This window comes from Akanthomyces muscarius, chromosome 5 (genome assembly GCF_028009165.1).
Source record: "Akanthomyces muscarius strain Ve6 chromosome 5, whole genome shotgun sequence".
Taxonomy (NCBI): domain Eukaryota; kingdom Fungi; phylum Ascomycota; class Sordariomycetes; order Hypocreales; family Cordycipitaceae; genus Akanthomyces; species Akanthomyces muscarius.
In genome coordinates, this window is record NC_079245.1 from 1,252,996 (window position 1) to 1,276,605 (window position 23,610).

Consider the following 23,610-nt stretch of genomic DNA (forward strand, 5'->3'; position numbering starts at 1 on the left):
CGGGCGCTGGACTGCCTGGCCCCATCGACTTTTACATTCGATCTTCAGGCTGTGGTGGCGCCCCAGCCTTACCCGAGAAGTCGGATATGTCACTGGCGGCCGCGGCGCCCGCAACAGTGTTGACTTCACAAGCACAGGGATGGAGTCATACTGTGGTCGCCACTGAAAGTGCCAAAGAGGGGGTAATCGCTCAGCGTGAAACTATGCACAACATAGCTGATGGACCTTGCCCAACGGATGAAAGGCTCCTTTGACCAGGCTTGTTGGTTACACAAAGAACATGGGGACGCGGCCAGAATAAAACCAGCCTCGGCGAGGCGCTGGTTAGTAGCTGTCACAAGGCTTACAGACTGCTGTGCACGGCGCACAAACCTGGCGACCAATGGTAGCTTATAGAGCGTGCTTTGCTCGCGAAGCTACTGGATCTGCGAGAGGTGACACGAACCTACAGTGACGGGAAACGGTGAGCCTGGATGCGTCAGGTTAGCAGGCAAGTAGGCCAGTGCCAAGCGGCAGTACTGGTAGAGTAAACGGGTGTGTCTCCCCTCCCCCTCCTCCTTTCTGCATGCTGCTGCATCTTGCGTATGACCTGACCCTGTACCACTGCATTTCCCCCACCTCCATCCTGTACATTGGTCCTGACGTCTGATCACCGAGACGTATGATGGTTGATTTGCAGAGCAGGACTAGTATCATACTTGTGAACAGGATACAAGCTGCTTCCGCTTCTTCCACTGTTCCGGGATGAAGATGGCTGTGAAGCGTTGACGGTGCCAGAGAGCGGGCAGGACTGTAGCTTTGCTGATCAATGACTATGGAGGCCAGTCTACCAGGCGACGGCTACCTGCCAGCGTACTCGAGGGGCTGATAACCCCCCACCTGTTCCAGCTATCCGGAGTTTCTCTTTCTTAGATTTCTGGCGGATGCATCCCGCAGACAGATGGGTGCTAGTTGGTTGGCAACTAGGCAAGAGGAGAAGGAGGGGGTGTGAGCCCGTCGGCAGGAGGGTGAGGGGAAGTCAAACCAGCATGCAGGTGTGTGCATGAGGGCATAACACATGCATGGTCGTGAGGGGCGCGCGGAAGAGGATCCCTGATATCCGCAGCGACTGGGAAGCGAATATTTTCCAAGCGAGAAAGACACAAGAACGAAAAAGGTGTGGGCAAGTAGAAGGTGCAAGCGCCTGCAACAAGTCGGAAACTCGATGAGAGCAGTGCACAGCACAAGGGCTATTTACGATTGCGTGTATGCACACTCTTGCATGGTTTTGCTGCTGATAGAGTCGCAGCTCCAAGTTCCGGTTCGATGGGTCAATTGGCTAGAATGGGCTGCATGAATCGACGCCACAGTGACGTTGGTCTTGTTCTCTCGACATCTGCAAGCCCTGTGTGACGAGAAAGGCTTTAACCGGGCATGCGGAGCCGAGACAACGGGAGCCGAAAAAGACGAGAAAAGATGAGCACGGTCATTAGCAAGAGGAACCATTGCCGGGGTTGCGACAGCTTCTGGGCTGCTTGTTCTTTGCGGGCCCTATTCCGCTGGTCGGGATCGAGGCACATGAGCAGAAATGCCTCGCCGACGAGGAATAGGGAGCCGTCGTTCGTGGGCACAGACGAAAGCTGTAAGAGTGGAGGAGTGTTTCGACGCCCGCCCGGTTGTGACTTTTGAGCTTCTATTGAAGCCGAGCCCGGGAGCAGAGAAACTCCAACGCCCGCACTGAGAGGGGCCGCTCCACGATTCTCTGGAAATTACATTCGGAGAAATGCGCACAAGGAAAAAAGCATCGGTGCCCTTGGCGAATGGAGTAGCTCCGAGCATTGGGTGAAAAAATTTCCATTGGGCAGGCATGTTTTTCTGCCTGGTGGCATGTATTCGTGGGGGTTCTTTTGCGCAGGCTAAGTGTCTTTAGCTTATTACCTGTGCATGGGTGCATGGTTAGCGCCCGACACTAGTCAGCGGCAGGACGGGAGCTAAAAGAGCGAATTAACACAGGAGAGCAACCGGTTGCGGAATTGCAAGGTGAGTTGTGGGCGGCCGGCGGTGTCTCACGAGGGGGAGAGAGGGAGAAGGCAACCGGGCAGTGTTCTCCGTCCTGCTGTTGTTGGACAAGGCGCCGACGCCGTTCTTCTTCTCATGGTGTCGAGATGTTGGTGTGATTGGCCTTGAACTTTGCACAAGGGCCATGTTGACCAGGGCTGTCTTTGTGGGCGCGGCTGTCGGCCGCACGGGGTTCTCAACATCCATGTTGTGTAACCACACCGAGCATGCAGCGTGATGGAGCTGAGGAAGTTGTGGTCTCTGCCTGTGTGCATCTCTTTGCATATGCGCATCTTCCGTCCGAGTTGAGTTTCCGCCTTCTCGTGCGGCCAAAACCTGGCACTGCTTCTTGCTCATCAAGAGGGACGAGGGCGTATGCATGAGAGCGGGCTTCTCGTTTGCTGTTCCACGTTGCACACATGATAATGCACAATCATATGGCATGTTGATTGACTGAAATTCTAGCGATGTAGCACCACCGCGATGCCGGCGACTTCACGCCAAGGCCGCGCCAACGACTTTCTGATTGGTCATCGATCTTGATGCGTTTGGCAGACTGGCACAAGTCTGGGCAAACTCTCTGACTCTCACTTTGCTCCTTTGTTTTTCTCCCTGACTCGCATCGTGGAAGGGGGGGGCTCGGCCTGCGTGATGGTGTTTTCAATCAGGACAGGTTACGGATACCTGTGAATACTATTTTAGGTTTTGCCTTGCAGTCGCCGCTACGTCCTTTGTGAGCCGGGGGTCTTCTGCAACAATGACGGCTTACAACGGCTCAGCCGGCATACAAACGAAAGAAGCAAAAAAGAAATAAGCTTCAGGTTGGTCGCACAGAGTACGGCATTCCCGTTTAGCTTTACTCTCGCTGTTGTGAGACGCTGACAGTGACACAAGCACAGTTGACATGCAACAGGGTGGCGCAAACGTCCCCAGTACCATGGCACCAACTCAGATCAGAGTCTCAGATGATCAAGGTGGTCGTGTCTCTTTGTTGTTCGTTTATGGGGCTTGCACAACAGCGTTTTGTACCACCGAGCGAATTTCTTGTCGGGTTTCTTGGCAAAGAGTGGAAACTGGTAGTTGCTGATCAACGTTACGCAGCAAACGGGTACCGCTTGAGAGTCTAGAAGCCACCTAGAATAGTAACATGTTGGCAGTTTCTTTCGGGAGAGCGACAGTATGCAGGCCGATCCAGATTGGGTTTTGAGATGCTATCATGTCTAGGCTTGCTTTCTTTTTCTCCCGAAGCGAGAGTCGATCATCAGACAACCCTTGCTGATCCGTCTTGCTGTTATCTTGGGCCGCCAACCAAAAGGGGTATTCGAAAGGGCCAAGATATCGCCAGCTTATCAGACACGAGGGTAGCAAGTAGGGCAAATTCGTGCATACTGGAGGAAGTTGGCCTCGTGCTATTGGCTGTTGGTGTGATTCCGCGACATACCGATAAGCGCCATGGCCTGAAAAGAAGATAGGAGCGTTCGAGGCTCGATCAGCACGCAGGCGCCGAAGCGAGCCGAAGCAGTTGACAGGGGAGATTTCTCTTGAACAAGTAAGCAGTCTCCGTGTAGGCGATGGCGCCCGAGAGAGACAAAAGCGATAGCGAGCAAGCCGAGGCGATGCGTGACAAATACGTCCGGTATATCGCACCTTGTCACATGTGCTCGTGGAGAACGGACGTCATCTCTCGCTTCGGCAAGTAATCTCAGATTCAGACGACAAACGGCACCGCGGCGAGATCGATTGATCGCCCTCTTGCATCTCAGTAACCCGGCCTGTCATGTTTTTCTGCTAGCCCCAAATACTAATTCCTACGAGGAAGCTAAGCAAAAGTGACCGGTCACCAGCGACGAGTCGTCTGGCCCTCCAAGAATATGGGAATTCGTTGCCCGTTTCCCATGCGGACAGATATGGGGAAAAAGACGGTCCAAACGGGCGCGATCTGTCCGAAAAGAGGAAAGACAAAGTGGAACTGACTGCAAACTCTCATTCCAAGAAAAGCCAAGGACACAGTCTGTGTGCAGTCTTGTTTTTTTCTTTTATCTTGTTGCCTCTTGTCTCCGCCCCCTTGGGAACGATTTCAGGGTCGTAACCGAACCTGCTCTTTTCAGCCCCTAACCATGCTTCCCCGTTCGTGAATTGCGAATTTCTTTTTAGACTACGGCTCGGCCCGTTGCCAACTAGTAATCCTAAAACAAAATTTGTCCAGGACTGGGAAGAGGGGAGGGGGGGCCGGTCTTTTCTTCTCGGTGGATGTTACCAAGGGGCTGCTGCGGGCGTGTGTACAGCAACGCGAGTCAATCATCCAATGTCTCACAGCCACACCGAGAATACCCCCTTCCCCCGCCGGTTGTCAAGTTGGTGTTGATCAGATAAAAAAAGCTTCGGCGAAGCCGGTGCTGCACCATGAATCCCTCCTCGGGGGGGGGGGGGGGGATGAGCAAGAGCCTGCCCCAGAGACAAAATGATGCCATTTTTACGGATCGGATTGAGCCGAGAACGCGGGCACAACAGGACGCGTTTCTGCAACCGTTGCATGCTCTACTCCATGTTGGTTTTCTCTGGCGCGTCACGGGTGAACTAACTCTTGGCCATCTGTGGTCTCGGCCACGACCTGACTCAGGAACTGCTGCCCTTGAGCACGTCATTATGTATGGTAGCATCCGGCAAAGTTTAATTTTTTTGCATTCTATATCACAAGTTATATAATCATGTGCAATAAGTAGACAACCACCAGATAGAAAACTTTTCAAGAAAACAACAGCACCTTCAGTGTGTGAGTTGAATGTAACAAGCCAACTCCACATCTGCCCAGAGAGAAAAAAAAAAAACAATACACGCCCTTGTTCAGAAAAAGGGCCCTCCTCCGGACGCGCCGGTTCACCTCACTCCACCTCGAGACCCGCCTGCTTCATCAGGTTGTAGAAATGGCCCTGCTTCTTGTACAGGGCTGCAGGCGTGTCAAACTCAACCACCTCGCCCTTGTCGAGGACGATGACGCGGTCGCTGTCCACAATCGTGTTGAGGCGGTGCGCGACGGTGATGATGGTGCGGTTGGAGAAGAGCGGCGACCGCAGCGTCGTCTGCAGCATCGCGTCCGTCTCCACGTCGACGGCGGCCGTCGCCTCGTCGAGCACCAGGATGTTGGACGGCGTCAGCATGGCGCGCGCGAGCGACACCAGCTGGCGTTGTCCCTGAGAGAGGTTCGATCCTGCGAAATTGAGGGTTAGCGTTGCCGTACGACAAAGATGATTCGGGCATCCCTCGGCGTAGTTTGTGTGATTATTTCCGCGCATGTCCCAGCGGGCGTTTGTACATCACATCAAGCCCACAATGATTGGTCGAGTGACATGCCATCCTGGCAAAGAGGCGTTCTCAGTTGCGCTGATCCCCTTGTCATCACATTGGCGGAGATAATCACACAAACATTCAAGTAAATTGCAAAAAAGCGGCTTACCTCCTTCAGTAATCTTGGCTTCCAGGCCACCGTCCATAGTCTTGATGTGATCCTTGAGGCGAGCATGATCTACAAATCACTGTCAGCTAGGTAGTGCAGCATGCGAGATATTCGTCAAACGTACCGAGAACGCTCCACAACTCCGTATCATCGTGAACATGTCCCGGGTCCAAGTTATCACGCACGGTGCCCTCAAACAGAGCGGCATCCTGCGGGATAATGGCAAGTCTTCGGCGCAGATCCAGCAGACCGATAGATGATGTGTTCAGGTTGTCAATACCAATGTTGCCAGTCGCAGGCTCAATCAGACGGAACAGCGCAAGTGTAAGTGACGACTTGCCCGCTCCTGTGCGACCTACAACACCAATCTTCTCATGCGACTTGATGTCCAGGTTGATGTTCTTGAGCACGAGATCGAGCCCCTCGCGGTAGCGAGTGCTGTAGTTCTTGAACTCAACCTCGCCCTTGGCAGGCCAGGCCACAGGCGGCCGGTGGTTGGCAATCACCTCGGGGGCCTCGCTGGGCAGGGCGGCGTACTCGAGGACACGCTCGACCGAGACGATGTTGGTCTCGACTTCGACAGTCTGTCGCACGATCCAGTTGAGAGAGGTGGTGATTTGCAGGGCCTGGGACAGCGAGAGACCAATGGGGCCGTCTCCGAGACCAGAGCCGCTGGCAACAGCAATAATGGCCAGGCCGGCAGCGGCCAAGATGACAATGGCGCCCATGACCTCGAGGCGTACAGCAAGCCATCTGTTGGCGCTGATGGAGGGGAAGTAGGCCCTGAGGTTGGCATCAAGACGCCACTCGTTCTCGAGACGGAAGCGCTCCTGCTGGCGGTAAGCACGGATGGTGGTGAGGCCACCAAGAGACTCCTGGAAATGAGCATAGACGGGGCTGCGGCTGACGCTGTCGAGACGCTTCAGCTCACGCGAGGTGCGGAGGTAGTAGCGCTGGATAAAGTAGTAGGCCAGACCCAGAGGAATGATGAATGCGGTGAATGGAGGCGTCGTGTACGAAATAACCAAGATGGTGAAGCCAGATCGCGCAACATTGTTGAACAGCATGTTGAAGACACGGGCAAGGATCTCGTCGACCTTGTAAATGTCGCTAGAGAATCGGTTGAGGATTCGTCCAGTGGGAGTCGTGTCGAAAAAGGACATGGGGGAGCGGAAGATGGCGTTGGCCATGCGCTCGTGCAGCTTGCGGGAGGCTTCAATAGAGCAGAAGATCCAGAGAACGAGGGTTTGGATGACAGTAAGAGCAGAAGACGAAATACCAATCGCAAAGTAGATGCCAATGTATGCGCCAACGTTTTCGTTGGTGCCCTTGTCACGGTTTTGGTCAGCCCAATGCTGCAGCCAGAAAGCAGCACCAATGTTGGCAGTCTGAGCGGCAAGCAGGGCAGTGATGTAGACAAAGACTGCAATTGCATTGTTTTCCTTGGCGTATTCTCCGTAGACGGACCACTTGACCTTGCCTTGCTCGACAAACTCCTTCTTCTGCTGAGTGCGACGACTCGGGTTCATCTCCTCATCAGTGAGCTTGCCGCGAGGTCCCCGGAAGGAAGCCGTGCTGGCACGGCGCAAGGTAGCCATGCTGCTGGAGCGACCCTTGTCAGTGACAGAGAGTCCCATCTTGGGAGGCTTAATGGGTGCCATTTCAGGAACGTTCTCCTGAGCCTCCTCCAGCTCCTCCTTGTCTTGGCTGCTCTCGGCGTCAACAATGGTGGATTCGCTCGAAGGCGGCGTGGAGGATCCAGAAGCATGGCCAGATTCCTGCGATGCAGTACGTAGCAGGTCAGCAACGAGACCCTTCTTGGCGACTAACTCATTGTAAGAGCCACGTTCAGCAATCTCACCGTCGCGGAGGAGGGTGATGTAGCTTGCCTGACGCAAGACAGGGATGGAGTTGGTAGCGAGAATGCGGGTCTTCGAAGCGAGCAAGCCACGGGGGCCAAGAACATTGTCAATGATGTGTCGGCCGACATGAGAGTCAACAGCAGACAGAACATCGTCCAGGAGGTAAATGTCAGCACGAGCGTAGACAGCCCGGGCCAGGGAAACACGGGCCTTCTGTCCTCCACTCAGGGAGATACCGCGCTCACCGACAACAGTCTCGTCGCCATCGGGCAGCTGGGCAAAGTCATCCAGAAGAGCACAGGCCTTGACGGTCTTTTCATAAAACTCAGAGTCGTAGCGGTACCCAAAGACAATGTTTTCCTTGACGGTGGCGTTGAGCACCCAGGTTTGCTGAGACGCATAGGCAACCATACCGCGAACCTCTGCATGGCCTGCGACCTTCCAGAGATCACCAAGGACACTCTGGAGGAAGGAGGATTTGCCGGCACCGACACGGCCAACAACGCAAGAGAGCTCGCCCTTGTAAGCAGTGTAGTTGATGTTCTTGAGAGCCTTTTTATCCTCATGGCGGTTCCAAGAAAAGGTACCATCGCGGATGATGACAGACTCTTCACCGAGCTTGGTAGGAGCAGGACCAACCGTGATGGCATCAGGCTGAATCTCCTCGGCGTTGAAGAAGTCTGTGAGACGGCCAACAGCGACGGAGGCTTCAACAATGGAGGTGATGACCATGGGCAGGACGGCCAGGGGGAACGAAAGCAGATTGAAGAGAGCAAGAGCGGGGAAGACAATGTCCGTCGTCAGAGGCTTGTTTTGGGTGAGGACGAAGATGGTAAAAGTTGAGCAAGAGACGAAGAAAGGAGCAGTGTTCCAGGTAAAGTTGGCGACGGCCTGGGTGGCACCAATCTTGCGGAGGTTCTTTAGCTCCTGCTCATTTCGGACAAAGTTGAGCTTGTTCATAAAGGCAGAGCCCCAAGAGTAGAGCTTGATGCTCTTCATGTTGGTGATGATTTCGTTGATGAGACGGCTTCTGGCATCCTTGTTCTTCATCTGTTCCTTCTGAAGCTTCTTCATGAGTCTTGCGACAAAGCCCTGGATAGGCATCATGATGATCATGACAGCAATGCCAGCCAGCATGGACCATCCGACGAGACTGTAGAGGGATACCATGCAAATAACGATTTGGAAGGGGGCAGACCAAGCCTGCTGAGCAAACTGGGTCAGGTCCTGCAGACGCTGAGCGTCGACAGCCATGTAGTTGACAATGTCGCCGGTAGACTTGGTAGCGCGACCCTCATTGGAGAGTCGAAGCGCCTTCCGATAGATGCTGGAGCCGAGGCCACCCTTGATGCGCATACCAGTCTCGAAAGCGAGCTGGAAGTACTGGTGCACCATTGTGGTCTGGAAGATGGCGCAGGCAAACATGGCCAATGCGAGAGCAGCGCCCTTGATGACGGGTTGGGGAGAATCGGTCTCGTAGGACTGCACCCATCTGAGAAGCAGACGAAGCAACTGGGGCTGGATGTACTGCGACATGTCATTTCCAATTTTGAAAATGGCTGCGACGGCATAAGGACCACCATAGGCGCGGAAGAGGGCAAGCCACAAGGAGGGCGACTTGGGTCTATTCTTCATCTCATGCTCCCAGGCATTGCTGAAGCCCTCGCCAGTAGTGCTGGTCTTGTCAGCCTTGGCCAGAGCCCAGAGATCGTCTTCGGTGAGGAAGTTCTTGTAGCCGAATCGCATCATGGGGGTCATCCACGAGAAGGTGAGCTTGGAGAAGACGGTCGCATATTCGACAGGGCACTCGTCCTCGTCGGCGATTGCCTGGTAGTCACTGGGGGTGCCGAAGCGAGGCCACAGCCACTCGACACCGAACTCGGCGGCGGAGAGACCAAAACCGACACAGTAGGAAATAAAGTACGGCTTGTCGTGGGCGTAAAGCTGCTGGGAGATGAGCGAACGGAGCTTGACGCTCTGCGCAATCATGAGCAGGAGCCAGTAGAAAAGGACGACACCGTTGGCGTGTCTAATTCTGGTGTGCTCAACGTGCTGGATATAGAAGATGACGGCAAAGGAAGCGAGTAGCAGCAAGGTGATGGCGATGCGAAAGTCGGCATGCTTGGCCTCCATGACCTGGAAGAGCAGCTGAACGAGAACGGATGCGGTAAGGACTCCGAAGAGGGTCTATAGAAGAGTTAGCAATGACTAGTTAGTAGCACTGGCAAAGCTACGCGACGGACCTGCTTAAGCCAGTAGCCAACATCCTTGGGCGTCTTGTTGTCGTTCTTGCCCCGGAGATACCAGATAGCAAGAGGACCAAAGAGGAGACCGAAGACGGCGACGGAGCCAATCCAAACATCAATGAAGCAGGGAGTGAAGTCATAACGAATAGGGCTGAGAGGACCCCAGCCCTCGGGATCGGCGCAGAAGGGATGCGACTTGGGCTTAAAGTAGCTGTGCAGGTTCTCCATTGGCCGGAGGCCGGTGAAGGAGCCCGTGTGCAGCAGGCGCTGCTGGGTGTTTGGATATTCCATCGCGGCGGGTCGATGGTCGGTTTCGGGTCGTCGGGGCGCTTAGGTCATTGCTCAACGGTGGTGTGACGGGAGCAGAAGAAGCGTGGGAGATGCAGTCAAAAAACGGGTGCAGGTCTCGTTCAGCAGCTGAGCTCACGGGCGGCGAGGGTCCGAAGGCGGGCGGAGCGGCAAGTCTCGAGTCGTTTCGCCAAAGCGCCTACAGTGAAGAGGCCAATAGGGGCGAAAGCTACCGAGAGGGAAAAGCGGTTGGTGATGAACAAATCAGTCGAAAGAGAGAGAGAGAAAAAAAGAGGCAGACTAGAATTGATATGTAATGACGGCACGGCCATCCGTCCGGGGTGGATCACAGCTGGCTCGTCGCCGTCTGCAGAACTGAGTAGAGAGCTTTGTCAGCGACTGGGCAGGGCAGCAGTTGATTGGAGGAATGTCTGCGAACGGGTCCACACTCAGCCTCTTGGACCAATTAGTGTCTGCATCGCACCCACTAATCGGTGCTAGCCCAGCGCCTGCCAGACCGCTGAAGCCGCTGCCAAGCCTACCTACTGTAGCTGTCCACTGTGGCCTCGTTTCCAGTGGCGGCCAGTCCATGACGGCGCGGCCCAGAGCCACCGCAGTCTCACTGTAATACTCGTCGGTTCATTATTACAGGCCTGTATTCGGGGGCAAGGCGTTAAAGCCGGTTCCTTGCCGGCGCGGTGCCGCACGTCATGATATTTTTCTGGCCGAACTCCACGTTGCACGCGTCTCGCTACCTGTTCATACCCTGCACCTCACGACTCGGACTCACATAATTACGAAGAGGACCGGGCAGAATGCGGAAAGCAATAATATACGTAGCAAAATACGCCGCTATTGACACTCGTAATCAAAACTAAGCATACAAGCCCTTGTTCGCAGATTTACCGGTATTGTCGAATGAGAGGACCAGATGACAGCGAAGCACTCCCACCATGCTTGAAAGGGTATTTAACGACAGCAGTAGGTCTCAAGAGAATGATTGACCTGTTTTGTGAGAATTTCTTAATGCATCTCTATATTGACTCTTATGCACCCCATCTATTCTATGGTCGGTCGAATGTACCCCGGAACTATTGCATTCTCACTGCAGCGACTGCAAGAACTTGACCACAGTCTTGGCGAGCCATTCACGCCCATTGGCGTTCTGAACAGTATGGCTAGCATCCGGAATCGACCCGGACAACGGACTGACCTGAGGGCTCGCCTCACGGTACAGTTTGCGCAGGGCATCCTGATTCACGTGAACCGGGACATACTCGTCCTCCTCAGAGTGAAGCACCAGCACCGGCTTGGTGAATCTGCCCCAGAGCTTTTTGCGAGTCACCTCGTCAAAATCTGATGAAAAAAAGTCATCGTCGCCGCTGTATTATATGTGAGCATTCATCCCGACAGGAGATCAGATGCGCGCTCACCCTTTTGCAATCAATGAGTGCAGTCGGTAGGCAGTAATGGGTACGTCGAAACCTCGTGGCATCAGCTTCGCAGACACGTATTCGTTTTCCTGCCCGTCTGCAATCATCTTTTCAGAAACGGCCAAAAGCTCGTCAAAGTTGGGAAAATCCTTCCTGAGCGCCTCGCGGTCCGAAACAGGCGCCTGGATGATGAAGCCATCTACAGGGCTGTTGCCGTGCTTCTCGTAGTCGGCATATTCCATGCAATCCTGTTCAGATTAGAACCTAGATGTGACAAAATTATGTAACAGCAATACACTCACCTGGCATCCTGTAGAGTGGCCAAACAGCACAATCTTTTCGCGGCCAATGGAGCGGAGATACGTGACGAGCGCTGAAATGTCCTCGACATCCTTCTTCAAGCTTGACGTGCCAAATCCGATAAAGGAGCTTCGCATCCGGATTTCGAAAATGGAATAGTCCAAGTCCTTGGCCTCCTCCACAAACTTGGCCACGGTTCGAGTATACGACACGGTATGAGGACCGTCGAATAAGCCGCCAATGAAGAGGATGGCGTTCTTGGCCGTGGTCGGGCCTAGTTCGTAGGCAGACGCGCCGTGAACGCGGGACTTGTACGGGTGAACCGTAACAGAAAAGGGAGGTGAGGTAGACATGGCCTGAGTCGGAAGATTGAGAGACTACGAAATTGCCTTGAACGTGAATTGCCTCGGGGAATGAGATCGGGCTGTCGTGAATGAGGAGGTAGATACAGTGAAGGGTACGCTGTCGCACAGTGTCAGAGGTCTTACCACAGCAGTGTACGGATGTAGGGCAAAGTGTCCCACTGTGTGGGGAAACCCCAGAGGCTTACCTTAGCAGATTTATCATGATAGAAATAATATGACATATATTAATAGCGATTTTGTTTTCTATAAGTTTATATATAATAAGCTGCTATAATTCTAAATTAACGGCAACTCATTTAAAAGGAAAGCCGTAGAGTTGACCGCCGTTATAATGATGAGTATTCGCTCCTAGTCTTGACGACCCTCATTTTCCTTGACCCTTTCCATAAAGTCCTCCATCGATTCCTCCGGATCCACGTCGTCATATTCATCCTCGGGGTCGCCGTGCATAATTCTTGAAGCTATCGGGGCTGGCAGCTGCCATGCGTCCTCCACTGGCTTCATAGTGGCAGAATTGTCCTCGCTGTCGGCGTCGTGGGCCTTTTTGTGTTGGTGGCTCTCGTGTAAGTGAAGCACCGTGATCTCGCTGGTGGACAGCGGGCGGGGTCACTTTACCACTTGAGTGCGGCAAGACTTGAGAAAGGGACTTTTGTACATGTTGAGAACATCTTCCACAGCAAACTGATACACTCATATGAAGTTTGCAGTGACTTTGAAGGTGCCAGAATACCGTACCCTGAAGCATTTACTCTGACCTTGCTCAGTTACTGCTATTTTACCGGCTTTTGATGGATCTGAATTGTCGATAGAACTATCGCAACGTTGGCCGAAGTGGCTCCTCAGCTGGCCTGGTAGTGCAAGCTGCAGCATTACGCTAGCAACTTCCAACAAGATTCGTAAATGTAATATATACTGCACGTTGATAGTGAATGTAATCCATACTGCATGGTGACAGTGCATTGCGTCAAATATTGATTATCTTAATCCGTAGCTAACCCTAGGAAGCCGACGGGCTGCACATATAAGAAGGCAGCCTATGACACACATTTCATTGGGCAAGAAAATTTCCTTTCTCGACTCAACTTTCTTGCCCAAACGCAAAACTTTACCACCTTAAGTATACTTACTATGATGTTATCCCTTGTTTCTCTTCTCGCGCTTGCGCCCGCCGCCACTCTCGTTTACGCTGCAGAGGCACACGGCGTGTGGAATGTTCAGAGACTCAGGCAAGACTGCGGCAAACCTGGATGCAATCAGGAGTTCTACATCAATGGCGAGAGACGCGTCAGTGACTCCCCTTTTGTAAACCGTCGCGATTTCGATTCATTCTGCCGGGACTTAGTACTTGGTGGCCAATGGAAGGAGTGTCGGAGTCTGAACCCGTACACACCAGAAGGAGCGGGAGGGTTCGCCAAGATGAGCGTCTGGAACGAGACCTCCAGGACGGCCGAGGTCTGGTTCACATGGCTTACTAAAAACGGTGCAAAGACTGTGAATGAGACTGGCCGTATGGTGGTGGAGCCGTCTGTGATGTGGGATGTTGCCAGTTGTAGGCAAATGATCATCGTTTCCCGGGAGGAGGTATAGATCCTTACAATTCGGGGGCTAGGGTAGTGTGATGGACTGTTGGAAAAATAATGAAGCACATGAGCCACAGTCGTAAAGTCTTGCCAAGTCATCATAAATTATAAGTTTGCTGCATAAACGTAACTCCTCAAAGGACGATAAATTTCACACAGTCGAAAGCCGAGTGAACAGTACCATCCGGCTGATGCATAACCACAGAAAACTGCCAGGATATGCGACTGCTTCGCTAGGCAGTTTCCATACTGCCGCGAGGATTTCCCCGAGTGTGTGTGTCTAATCAGCGGAAGTCGGCGGCGGCCAACTTCCAAACCGAGCACCTTATCCCACCTTCGGGTCTACATACTTCAGTGTGGTGTGTACTACATATCGAGTACTGTCGTGTGTTGAGCTTTCCAGGTGCTCTGGTTATTGCTCGCGTGGGGTTAGCATTTCCTGAAGCCTATGGGCGCATTCTTTGCATCAAGACGTCTTTTTTGCACTTTCGAAGAATCCCTACTAATCTAATACGCTCAGTCTTTATGCCTCAAGCCTAGCCCCCCTTAGCAGCTCAACGACCTTTTCGTTGCCTCCCTGCTTCGCCGCCCACAGGGCAGAACGCCCCTTCTTGTCCTTGAAGGCGGTGCTGGCGCCCCTGTCCAACAGATACGCGACGGGCTCGGCCTGGCCCCTGAAGGCGGCGCGGTACAGGGCCGTTCCCCACTCGTCGTCCTCGACGTCGGTGTGAGTGAACCACCACGCCTCGACGTGCTCGAGGTCGGCGCCGTGCTCCACCAACAACCGCAGCGCGTCCAAGTTGCCTCGTTCGGCGGCCGCAATGAGCGCGGTGCTCTGCTGCTGCCTCCACCCATGCCGGAGCATCAAGCGGATGATCTCGAGCGAGGGCTTCGCGCCCGTCATGGCCAGGAGGGCAGGCTCCTGGTCGTCGTAGCCCCACGCCTTGTTGGGGTCCTGTCCGTTCTCCAAGACGAACCCGACGATGTCGACGTTGCCGTGGTACGCCTCCAGGCTCAGCGCGTCGCCGACGAACTCACTGTGGTGGACGTTGAGGTCGAAGCCGTTCCTGACCAGCGCCTTCCACACGTCGAGGGAGTGTGCGAAGCAGGCCTGATGGTAGACCTCGTTGTTCAGCGAGTCGGGGGTAACGCGGTAGCCTTTGCTGCCAAAAACCCAGTCGATTATTTCCAGCTGCGACTTTTCTACGGCCCGCTCGGCGATACCTTCAAGCAAGGCCGATTGCTTGGACCTACCCTGTTCTAAATCGTAGATTGCCTCGACGCCCTCGAGATTGCCGCCGTCGATCTCTGCGACTAGCTTCTCTGGCAGGCGATCTCTAGCGTACACCATGGTGAAGGAGGATCAGACTGTAGCCGCCTATGGCATCTGCAAATAATGTTCTTGTCGCTGCTCAGTCTGGCTGCAGAACTTGTGGAATCAGAGTACTGCTCGGGCACGTCGCGGTATGTGACAATGAAGAAAAAGGGGGGGGGGGGGGTGTTGCCCAAAGGTCGGGTTGGTAGAAATACGCGGCCACGACAGCGGCATCAACAGTAGAGGCCTTACTTATGAACCATATTAAAAAGAACAGTCAATAGGTAGGGAGAGCCAGAACGAGTAAACACCTCTTTGGTCGATAGAAGAGGCTACAATTTAGTTTCTTGCCTTTTACATAGCCACCTTTTAGCTACTCATTTACCCACGATCATACCGATCGCCCTACGCCAGACTCGGTGTTCGTGATAGCGTTCGCCCGAACTAAAAAATTCGTCGGTCGGGATGACGAGATCAAAGGTCTGCTTGAACTGCGATAGTTGCAGAAAACGACCGCATTGCTTTATTCGGGATGGCGGGAGCAGGCCAGACACAAGGCGCACCTCCAGGGACAAGTAGCGTGGCTCCTCCGTGCGCAGGCACAGTGCGGGTCGAGAAGCTTCTCTCACTCGCCCGCAATTTTGCAAGCACCTTGTCTCGACCACGCTCCCCATCATTGCGACATCGAATTATTGCACTGACAAGTGCCTTCAAATTGCAACGCCTCCGTCATTCGAGAAATTTGATAGCTGCTACAGCTTCGGAAATGCGGCGATACGCGTCTTGACAGTCTTAGTAAACAGCCATGGAGGCAGTGACGGACTCGGAGACGCTCAACGCCTTCTTCCAACGGGTGCGTACACAGCCACCTGCGCGGGCTATTTTCTGACTTCCATAGCTTAAACCATGCTGTGTTGAGATCAGTCGGCTTACGATCCGGGAGGAGGATGGGCCCTCTTCAGCCCGCAAGCTGCAAAACCTTACTGCCACACTCCTTGATATCCTGCACTCGTCATCTGCCGACTTACACGACAAGCTGGCCGAATATGTCTTCTTCCCACTATCTCATATATTTCGTCAAATGTCTAGGTATCCGACGACTGTCGTGGAAAACTGTGTCTCCTGCCTGCGAATCCTCATTGCACATGGCTGGCGGACGAGGATTTCGCCTGTCCTCGTCCAGCAAATATTCACCTTTCTCATTTTTATTATTGACGGCTTGCCTGGGTCGGAAACAAATCAAGACAAGCCAGAGGAGCTCATATTAGAGTCGTTCCGCACCTTGACAGCTCTCCTGGATGCTGCTGCGGGATCCGCACATGCCGCCGCTGGTCTGGCTGAGCCCGCAGCAATCCCGCAGTTAGGCCAAGGTGTCACAGCGATGTTGGATAGTATTGTGGACGGCGCCACTCCAGCAATTCAGGAAGAAGCTATCAATTCATTGGTTGCGCTATATCGAGCAATCAGAGACCACGGTACCTTGGCCACTTTCCTACCTGGTACATTATCCAATCTGGCCAGGGTACTCCAGACTCCAACGCGATACAAAGCCTCTGTGATTGCAGGCTGTCTGGATGCAGCGAGGTTCGTATTGACGAGAGTACTTGGCGATTTGCGCATGCGGTCGATCCTTGCCAAGAAGGACAAGGAAGAAGCCGACAAAGAGGAAGATAAGAACAATGTGCTCGGACTAGCGTGGCTTGATGCTACAGTTGGACAAGTGAAAAAGGTACTGGCAACAATGATGAAACTACGTGCACATGATTCCGAGGATGTCAAACGAGCGCTTTATCGTCTATGCATCACGTTGCTAGATGAATGCCACAAGACTTTGTCCAACTGCTCGGCGCTGCTTGTGGAAACGGCCATTATCCTGGATTCGAACGACCACGATTCCATCACCGAAACCAATCTATCGCACATGGCTGGAATATATCCTGAGCTCCTAGATGCGGTCAAAATGACGGTGTATAACTGGATGTCGAGCTTACCGCGACACATGCAGTCTGCAGACGACGACGTTAAACGCATTGCGATTCACAACTTTGCCAAGGGCATCGAGCTTTTGAGAAGTCTAAACATCGAATCAAGTACGATGGAGAGCGCACTCTCAAACACAATGTGCGAAACTATCACTTCATTACTACAAGCTAGCAAAACGTCCAACTCGGACAACGCGGCGCCAATTCAGCTTCTGGAAACAAAATCCATGGTGAAATCTGCCGGGAAAATATCCTACCCACCCGTGTTGTTTTCGCACGAGAGTCAAAGAGGTCTGAAACGGGAACTCTTGTCCCTCCTGGGGGCTGTCAGCTCAAGTTCTCACTCTGGCGCTCTGCTGGCTGACATGGTGGACTTTGTGAGGGATTCTACAGATAGCAGCCAGATCGCTGCATACTGGCTGTCGCTCGAGATGATAAAAGCTGCGCATGCATCCTCTGCCGACGAAGATGCCCTTCTCAACTTCTCCGAGGCTTCAAATGGGTCGTACGATGCCGAGTCCGCACTGAGCGAGTTGTACTCCTTTTCGGTTGAGCTTTTGGACTCTCATAGCGATGGATCAGCAATTGACTGGCGCATGGAGGCTCTTGCTCTCGAAGTAGTCGCTTACGCAGCCCAGAGATCCGGCGAGTCGTTTAGGCCCGAACTCATTGACGTTTTATTTCCAATTGCCACGTTCTTGGGATCCGATAACCACAAGCTCCAGCAGCATGCCGTGGCCACGCTGAACATTGTAGCTTCCGCGAGTAAGTATGATTCTGTCTCGGACCTGATAGTTGGCAATGTCGACTACATGGTTAGCTCTGTGGCACTGCGTCTTAACACGCTAGATATATCGCCAGCATCCACGCAGGTGCTCACTATGATGATTCGTCTTGCAGGACCTCGCCTCATTCCGTTCCTGGACGATGTTGTCGAGTCTATTTTTGCCGCCCTGGACAACTATCATGGGTATCCCATGTTTGTCGAGAATCTATTTGACGTACTCAAGGAGATCGTTGACCAAGCTGCCATGACTGAAAGTACGCGCCTGCTGAAAGACCATGAGAGAAAAGAAATTCAGCATAAGAAGCAGCTTGGCCAACAGGAGGACCTGAACAGTCTGATGTCAGTTTTGGACAAACGCAACGAGCGAAGAAAGCGAGACGAGGCAGAGGCCAGAGACTTGCAACAACTGCAAGGACACCCGCGAACACCCTGGGGCGAGCCGGAGAAGAAGAAAGCTGGCGAGGAAGAGATGGAAGATCCAGGCGGCGAGCCACCAAGCGAGGACAAGCCGCCGAGCTCGTCCACGTACCAGCTCCTAAGCCGTGTGGCTAACCTGACTCAGTACTATCTTACATCGCCCACGCCAAAGTTACGACGGTCTCTTTTGGAGCTCCTCAAATCCGCCTCGTCTGTGCTCGCTGCCGACGAGGATTCGTTCCTCCCGTTGGTCAATGCCATCTGGCCCGTCGTCATCAGCAGGCTCCATGACCCCGAACCCTACATCGTCGTGGAGGCCTGCAGCACGCTCGCGGGTCTCTGCGAGGCCGCGGGCGACTTTCTCGCCTCACGCTTTAAGACGGAATGGCACGAAGGCCTGCTCGACTTTTGCCGCAAATCAAAGCGCGCGGCGGCGGCGTTAGCAGCCGGCCGGCCTGCGCCCCAGGATAGCCGACGGAGCTTCAGCACGCGCCCCTCGACAAATATTGTGGTGCCGTTGCGCGCCGAGCCAGGGCTCGAAGTGCGCACCACGACACTGATCCGCCAAGAGGAACATTTGTCGACAGCTGGTCTCGGACAACATGCGTCCCCAGCGAAGATATGGGCGGCGGTTGTCTCTCTGCTGACGGCCATGGTGGCGAATGTGCGCATCGATGACGGCATGTTTGACGATGTACTGGATCTTTTGGTGGATGTCTTGGACAAGAAGCCTGATGCCAAGGAGGCGCTGGAGGTGATAAACGCAGATGCGGTATGGCTCGCGCTGTACGAACGCGGGATGACTGCGTGGCAGGCGGCCCCGAAGGTAGAGGGCGCATCGTTTATCGAGCTTCGAGCATAAATCAGACCCTGCTACGTTGGATTCGTTTGCACATGAGAAAAGTCAAGATCTTATAAATTTGATTATATCTATCCTATTCTATTTCCGTACAATCTACCACTTGCATTGCACTTGTACATCATTGCTTTTCTTCGTATCGTCGTCGACTCTCTAATAAACCCCCTCATCTCCCTTTCCCTCAACACCTCTATATACAACTAAATGAAAGAAATGACTCGTCATGTACATCTACTGCTACAAAAACCTACTAAATCTTGGAGGCACCCGTAAACTTGCCCTCGACCACGGCCGTCATGAGCTGGTTCGCAATCGCCTGGGGCGGGGGCACACGCAAATCGCCCTCTTTGTACTCTGGCGGCGCGGGCCCCCCCAGCGCGCTCCCGCCTCTCGCCAACGCGACTCGGACCTCCTCGAGTGGAAACCAGCGGGCGCTCTCGAGCTCCTGGTCGTGCAGGGTGATGGCCTCGCCGCCGGGGAGGGCCTGGGCGATGGCGCCAATCATGAGGCTGGAGGGGTAGGGCCAGGGCTGGGTGGAGTGGATGACGACGCGGCCGACGCGGACGCCGCTCTCCTCCCAGACCTCGCGGCGGACCGTCTCCTCCATGGACTCGCCGGGCTCGAGGAAGCCCGCGAGCGTCGAGTACCAGTCCGTGGGCCAGGCGGCCTGGCGGCCGAGCAGCACGCGCTTGCCGTCGGCGGAGACCACGGCGGCGATCATGGTCGGGTCGGTGCGCGGGAAGCAGACGTTGGAGACGCCGTGGCGCGTTGGGCAGTCTTCGCGGGGGGTCGGGGTGCTGCCGCCGGCGAGGTCGGCGGGCGGGCACACGCGCTTGTAGCCGGCCTGGATGGAGAGGTTGCGGCTGCCGCAGCCAGCGCAGAAGCGGTTGCGGGTGTTCCAGTCAACCATTGATCGGGCCTGGGCGTATATCGAGGCTAAATAGAGGATGTGTTAGCTGGAAAAGATGTCAAGAAGAGAAGCTTCGGGTATCATACCGTGCTCGGGGAGGAGAGTCATGGCGCGCGGGTTCGTCTCAATGGACAACCCTCGTGCCTCAAACGACTTTTGGAATGCCTCGGCCGCCTCCTTGTACGAGTCTCGCGGCGTGACGTCGACTGCAAAGTACGGCTGCGCCTTGACCGTTCCATGTGTTGTGGACTCAATCTCGACCGTATCCTTGTCGTCTGTGGCCGCCGTGCCGCCAATGTCGCCGTCCACCAAGCCGAGGAAGACAACCAGCGGCGAGGCCCGAGCCGAGTCGAACTGCGCCACGGCTGTCTTCTCCTCGAGGGCAATGGCCGGCTCGGCGCCAATCAGGGGCTGGACATCGTCAAAGGAAAATGTGGCGAGCTGGGACTTGTCAACGGCGACGGCCGAGAGGTTGTTAAGGGCGACGTAGCGCGCGGCGGGGGCGAGGGCGGCGCGGCGCAGGAAGGCGGCGTCGGCGCGCAGGAAGGAGTAGCGGTTGAGGCGGGTGCCCGAGTAGTAGTTGATGACCTCCTGGCCGAACTTGCGCGTCAGCATCGAGTCGTCGGCCTGGAGGGCGGGGTTGACGGGGAGCATCACTTTGACCGGCGGTGACGGCATGATGAAAGAGAAGCTTTGGAGGTTGGTGGTGGTGGTGGTACGTCTATAGCAAGGAGCAGTGACCTGGGTTGGTGGGGGGAGCTATCGTGGGGAGCTCCGAGTAGCTCGTGGGAGATGATGATGCAATGGAGATAAGGGCCGTCTCTGCAAGTTTCGATTATCGAGACGAGGTGCAAGTACTTGCATCGTGGGAACGGACATTTTTTTTTAGGAGGGGCCCGCGGGATGAGTAATTGACGAGCACCAAGGTAGAGAGGTACTGGCTGATGATGAGCCGATCGCGGGGGGCCCGGAAGCGGGAGCGTGAACAGAGGCCGATGGTGGTGGTGATGTGTAAGCAGAGTGCATGACGAGTTGTGCAGGCAATAGTTCACAAGTGCTTCCATCTAGTCAGGTACATAAGGCAGAGACAAGAATAGCATGTCCAAGGAACCAGGCACAAAGATGTTAATTTATCGAATTACTGAGAAGGTTAGTCGTAAACACTACCTATGTACCCAGGTATTGAAGCTCTTGGGCTCAAGCTCCAGGCAATGTTCCATTTCGACTGCGCCCCCCCCGCTTTCAGCAGTCGTCGACAGCGTGCTAAGGCACGGACTGCACAGTCTACACAGCTACCAGCAGCGGATTTCAGCGCCCGCGCCACCCGGCAGCCCAGTGTGACCCAGTGACAAGCCACAGCCTCGAGTCTTGCACCCATCAGCGCGGTGACAACCTGACAGGGCCGTCGCACGCAGCTGTCGGAGGCATCCTTCAGCGCCACCTGTGCCGCTAAAAACAAGCCTCGGAGTGACACAACCACTGCAGCACGCCCCCCTGCACGGCACCGCCAGAAACGGAATCGAGGCAGAAAATTTCAAACTTCGATCGCCCGCCCCATCTACGTGCTCAGTCTATTTGATCTCGCCCTGCCCAGGCCAGTTTCCTTCTCGCCCCCCCCCCCCCCTCTCTACCAGCTTTGCTTCTTCTCGGGCATGATTCAATTCACTCGTCCGTCCTAGTCTTTTTTGCATTCATCTCGAATTCCCCACGACGCTCGACTTGGCTCACATGACTGCGCCTGTCTGTTGGTAGCGCACGAGGAAGCTTTGCGCCGTCGTCGCCGTCCGTCGCCCGCCTGTCACCATTCACGATCCGTTTCTGCACGGCCGATCCGACGTCATGGCACCCCCGGCCGCGACCTTTCACCTCGATGTCGAGGCCATCTCTGGCATTTGCGGGTAAGTAATCGTCTAGACTCAGATCTTTTGATATAATTGTATGTTGACATGCGCCTAGATCCATCTCCATTGCTTGCTGGGGTAAGCAGTCCGTCTATCCGTCCCATCCTACGATACTGACAACCCTTTCCCACAGTCGTCGTCTTCTCTCCCCAGATCATCCAAAACTTTCAGCGCGGCAATGTCGATGCCCTGTCGATCCAATTCATCATTGTATGGCTGCTCGGCGATGTCTTTAACATTATCGGCGCCGTTATGCAGGGCGTCTTGCCCACCATGGTACGTCTGGCCATAGCCTGGTTTACAAGCGCACGTGCTCACCATAATCCACCACACAGATTATCCTCGCCATCTACTATACCCTGGCCGATATTGTACTGCTCTTGCAGTGCTTTTACTACCGCGGATTTACCTGGAAAGACCCTGCGCCCGCCCCCAAGCCCAACCACCGACCGAACGAGCGAACTGCCCTCCTCGACGCACCACAAGAACGCAGAGGGTCCGACTGGACTGGGTTCTCACCGGCTGTGCCACATATTGGGGAAGCGTCGAAGGAGCCGCAGCCTGCCCCGACGGTGTTTCAAACTATTCTGTGGAACTCGTTGATTGTGCTCATGGTCTGTGCAGCCGGTGTGCTGGGCTGGTTCCTGGGCGAGCGTGCCAAGGGCCCGCGGGAGGGCAAGCCGGAACACAGCAACGACTCGCTCCATTTCAACAAAGTCGGCCAGTTCTTTGGGTACCTATGCGCCGTGGCGTACATTGCGTCCCGCATGCCCCAGTTGATTCTCAACTACCGCCGCAAGACGACGGACGGCCTGAGCATGCTCTTCTTCCTGTTTGCTTGCCTGGGTAACATTACCTATGTGCTGTCCATCTTTGCCTTTGAGCCCAAGTGCGGTGAGAGGCGCTGCAAGCACGGCGAGGCCGAGCAGATCTACGGCAGATACATGCTTGTCAACCTCAGCTGGCTCGCCGGCGCTCTCGTGACACTCTTTATGGACTTTGGCGTGTTTGCTCAGTACTTTATTTATAGGACGAATGACGACGAGCAGTACGTGCCCGAAGACGAAGAAGAGCGCGTAGCAGAGAGTGCCCACGCCAATGGTCACAGCATCAGCAACGACAGCGGACAGCAGGCGGAGACTTGGGACCAACGACCTCTGCTGCAGCGCAACGACTCGAATCACCGCTGAATGCGCCACGACGGTGTTGTTTAAATCAATCATTTCATCTTTCTTTTTAATTGTATGCACGGAAATATCAATAGCGATCTGAAATTTGGGAAAATCATGACAAAAAAAAGGGCACTGGCAGGTATTGTTTTATGGCGTTTGGGCATTCAAAAACAGGTGGACGGATGGTGGAAGAAGCTGCACTCATCTCTGGCGCGCTGCCCGCATAAGCACATGTATAGTTCGGGAATCTCTATCAAATTGACACATATTACTCTATTTGTATACCAGTACTTCTCAATTATGAAACCTCTGCACATTGAATCCCTGCAAAGTTGAAATCTCTGTCGCACAGCGCATGGGTAAATTCTCTTGCTCCATCGTAAAGCTCCAGCCGGTCGACAATGGCAGAGAGCCCCCGAAGCAGACTAGCGCGCCAGCCTCTGCGGCCCCACCACCGTCAGAATAAAAAGCCTTCCACCCGCTGCAATTTTCAACTTTTTTTCTTCCTTTCTTCTCTCATCATCAGTAAGGGTTATTTCTACACCGTCAAGTGTTTAAATAATTCACGGAGGCTCCGCACACTGTGCGGGTTGACTGAGGGCTACCCCCTGATTCCCTGTGGGTTTTCTTCCGTTCCCGGCCACCAAGAGAGAATGTGATCTGCCTTCCCAATCAGCCATTTTGTCGTCACCTTTCTACCGA

The 23,610-nt window shown here is 54.3% G+C and overlaps 8 protein-coding genes across 10 annotated transcripts; 2 read left to right on the top strand and 6 right to left on the bottom strand.

The window, feature by feature from the left end:
* Positions 1–1,983: 1,983 nt before the first annotated feature.
* On the bottom strand, positions 1,984–2,481 carry LMH87_009698 (uncharacterized protein; the record flags this gene model as incomplete). 2 transcript variants are annotated; one of them, XM_056196739.1, is made up of 1 exon in its annotated part: positions 1,984–2,481. In XM_056196739.1, the coding sequence occupies one exon, from the start codon at positions 2,479–2,481 to the stop codon at positions 1,984–1,986; it is 498 nt and encodes a 165-aa protein (XP_056053857.1). The 2 variants fall into 2 exon arrangements, with proteins under 2 accessions (XP_056053857.1, XP_056053856.1); XM_056196740.1 differs by having other exon boundaries at positions 1,984–2,418.
* Positions 2,482–3,171: 690 nt separating this feature from the next.
* LMH87_009699 (uncharacterized protein) lies at positions 3,172–3,491 on the bottom strand (the record flags this gene model as incomplete). The annotated part of the gene is made up of 2 exons (XM_056196741.1): positions 3,172–3,425; positions 3,479–3,491. 2 exons carry the CDS (start codon positions 3,489–3,491, stop codon positions 3,172–3,174), a joined length of 267 nt encoding a protein of 88 aa, XP_056053858.1.
* Positions 3,492–4,919: 1,428 nt separating this feature from the next.
* LMH87_009700 (uncharacterized protein) lies at positions 4,920–9,890 on the bottom strand (the record flags this gene model as incomplete). Its single annotated transcript, XM_056196742.1, has 4 exons — positions 4,920–5,245; positions 5,492–5,560; positions 5,616–9,540; positions 9,597–9,890. The coding sequence occupies 4 exons, from the start codon at positions 9,888–9,890 to the stop codon at positions 4,920–4,922; spliced, it is 4,614 nt and encodes a 1,537-aa protein (XP_056053859.1).
* Positions 9,891–10,989: 1,099 nt separating this feature from the next.
* On the bottom strand, positions 10,990–11,973 carry LMH87_009701 (uncharacterized protein; the record flags this gene model as incomplete). Its single annotated transcript, XM_056196743.1, has 3 exons — positions 10,990–11,269; positions 11,321–11,568; positions 11,623–11,973. 3 exons carry the CDS (start codon positions 11,971–11,973, stop codon positions 10,990–10,992), a joined length of 879 nt encoding a protein of 292 aa, XP_056053860.1.
* A 2,115-nt stretch (positions 11,974–14,088) lies between these two features.
* LMH87_009702 (uncharacterized protein) lies at positions 14,089–14,916 on the bottom strand (the record flags this gene model as incomplete). Its single annotated transcript, XM_056196744.1, has 1 exon — positions 14,089–14,916. The coding sequence occupies one exon, from the start codon at positions 14,914–14,916 to the stop codon at positions 14,089–14,091; it is 828 nt and encodes a 275-aa protein (XP_056053861.1).
* Positions 14,917–15,685: 769 nt separating this feature from the next.
* On the top strand, positions 15,686–18,928 carry LMH87_009703 (uncharacterized protein; the record flags this gene model as incomplete). Of its 2 annotated transcripts, none has more annotated exons than XM_056196746.1 (3): positions 15,686–15,733; positions 15,779–17,627; positions 17,724–18,928. In XM_056196746.1, the coding sequence occupies 3 exons, from the start codon at positions 15,686–15,688 to the stop codon at positions 18,926–18,928; spliced, it is 3,102 nt and encodes a 1,033-aa protein (XP_056053862.1). The 2 variants fall into 2 exon arrangements, with proteins under 2 accessions (XP_056053862.1, XP_056053863.1); XM_056196747.1 differs by having other exon boundaries at positions 17,763–18,928.
* A 247-nt stretch (positions 18,929–19,175) lies between these two features.
* On the bottom strand, positions 19,176–20,513 carry LMH87_009704 (uncharacterized protein; the record flags this gene model as incomplete). Its single annotated transcript, XM_056196748.1, has 3 exons — positions 19,176–19,861; positions 19,922–20,426; positions 20,493–20,513. The coding sequence occupies 3 exons, from the start codon at positions 20,511–20,513 to the stop codon at positions 19,176–19,178; spliced, it is 1,212 nt and encodes a 403-aa protein (XP_056053864.1).
* Positions 20,514–21,674: 1,161 nt separating this feature from the next.
* On the top strand, positions 21,675–22,926 carry LMH87_009705 (uncharacterized protein; the record flags this gene model as incomplete). The annotated part of the gene is made up of 4 exons (XM_056196749.1): positions 21,675–21,733; positions 21,792–21,814; positions 21,870–22,012; positions 22,072–22,926. 4 exons carry the CDS (start codon positions 21,675–21,677, stop codon positions 22,924–22,926), a joined length of 1,080 nt encoding a protein of 359 aa, XP_056053865.1.
* Between the last annotated feature and the right edge of the window lie 684 nt (positions 22,927–23,610).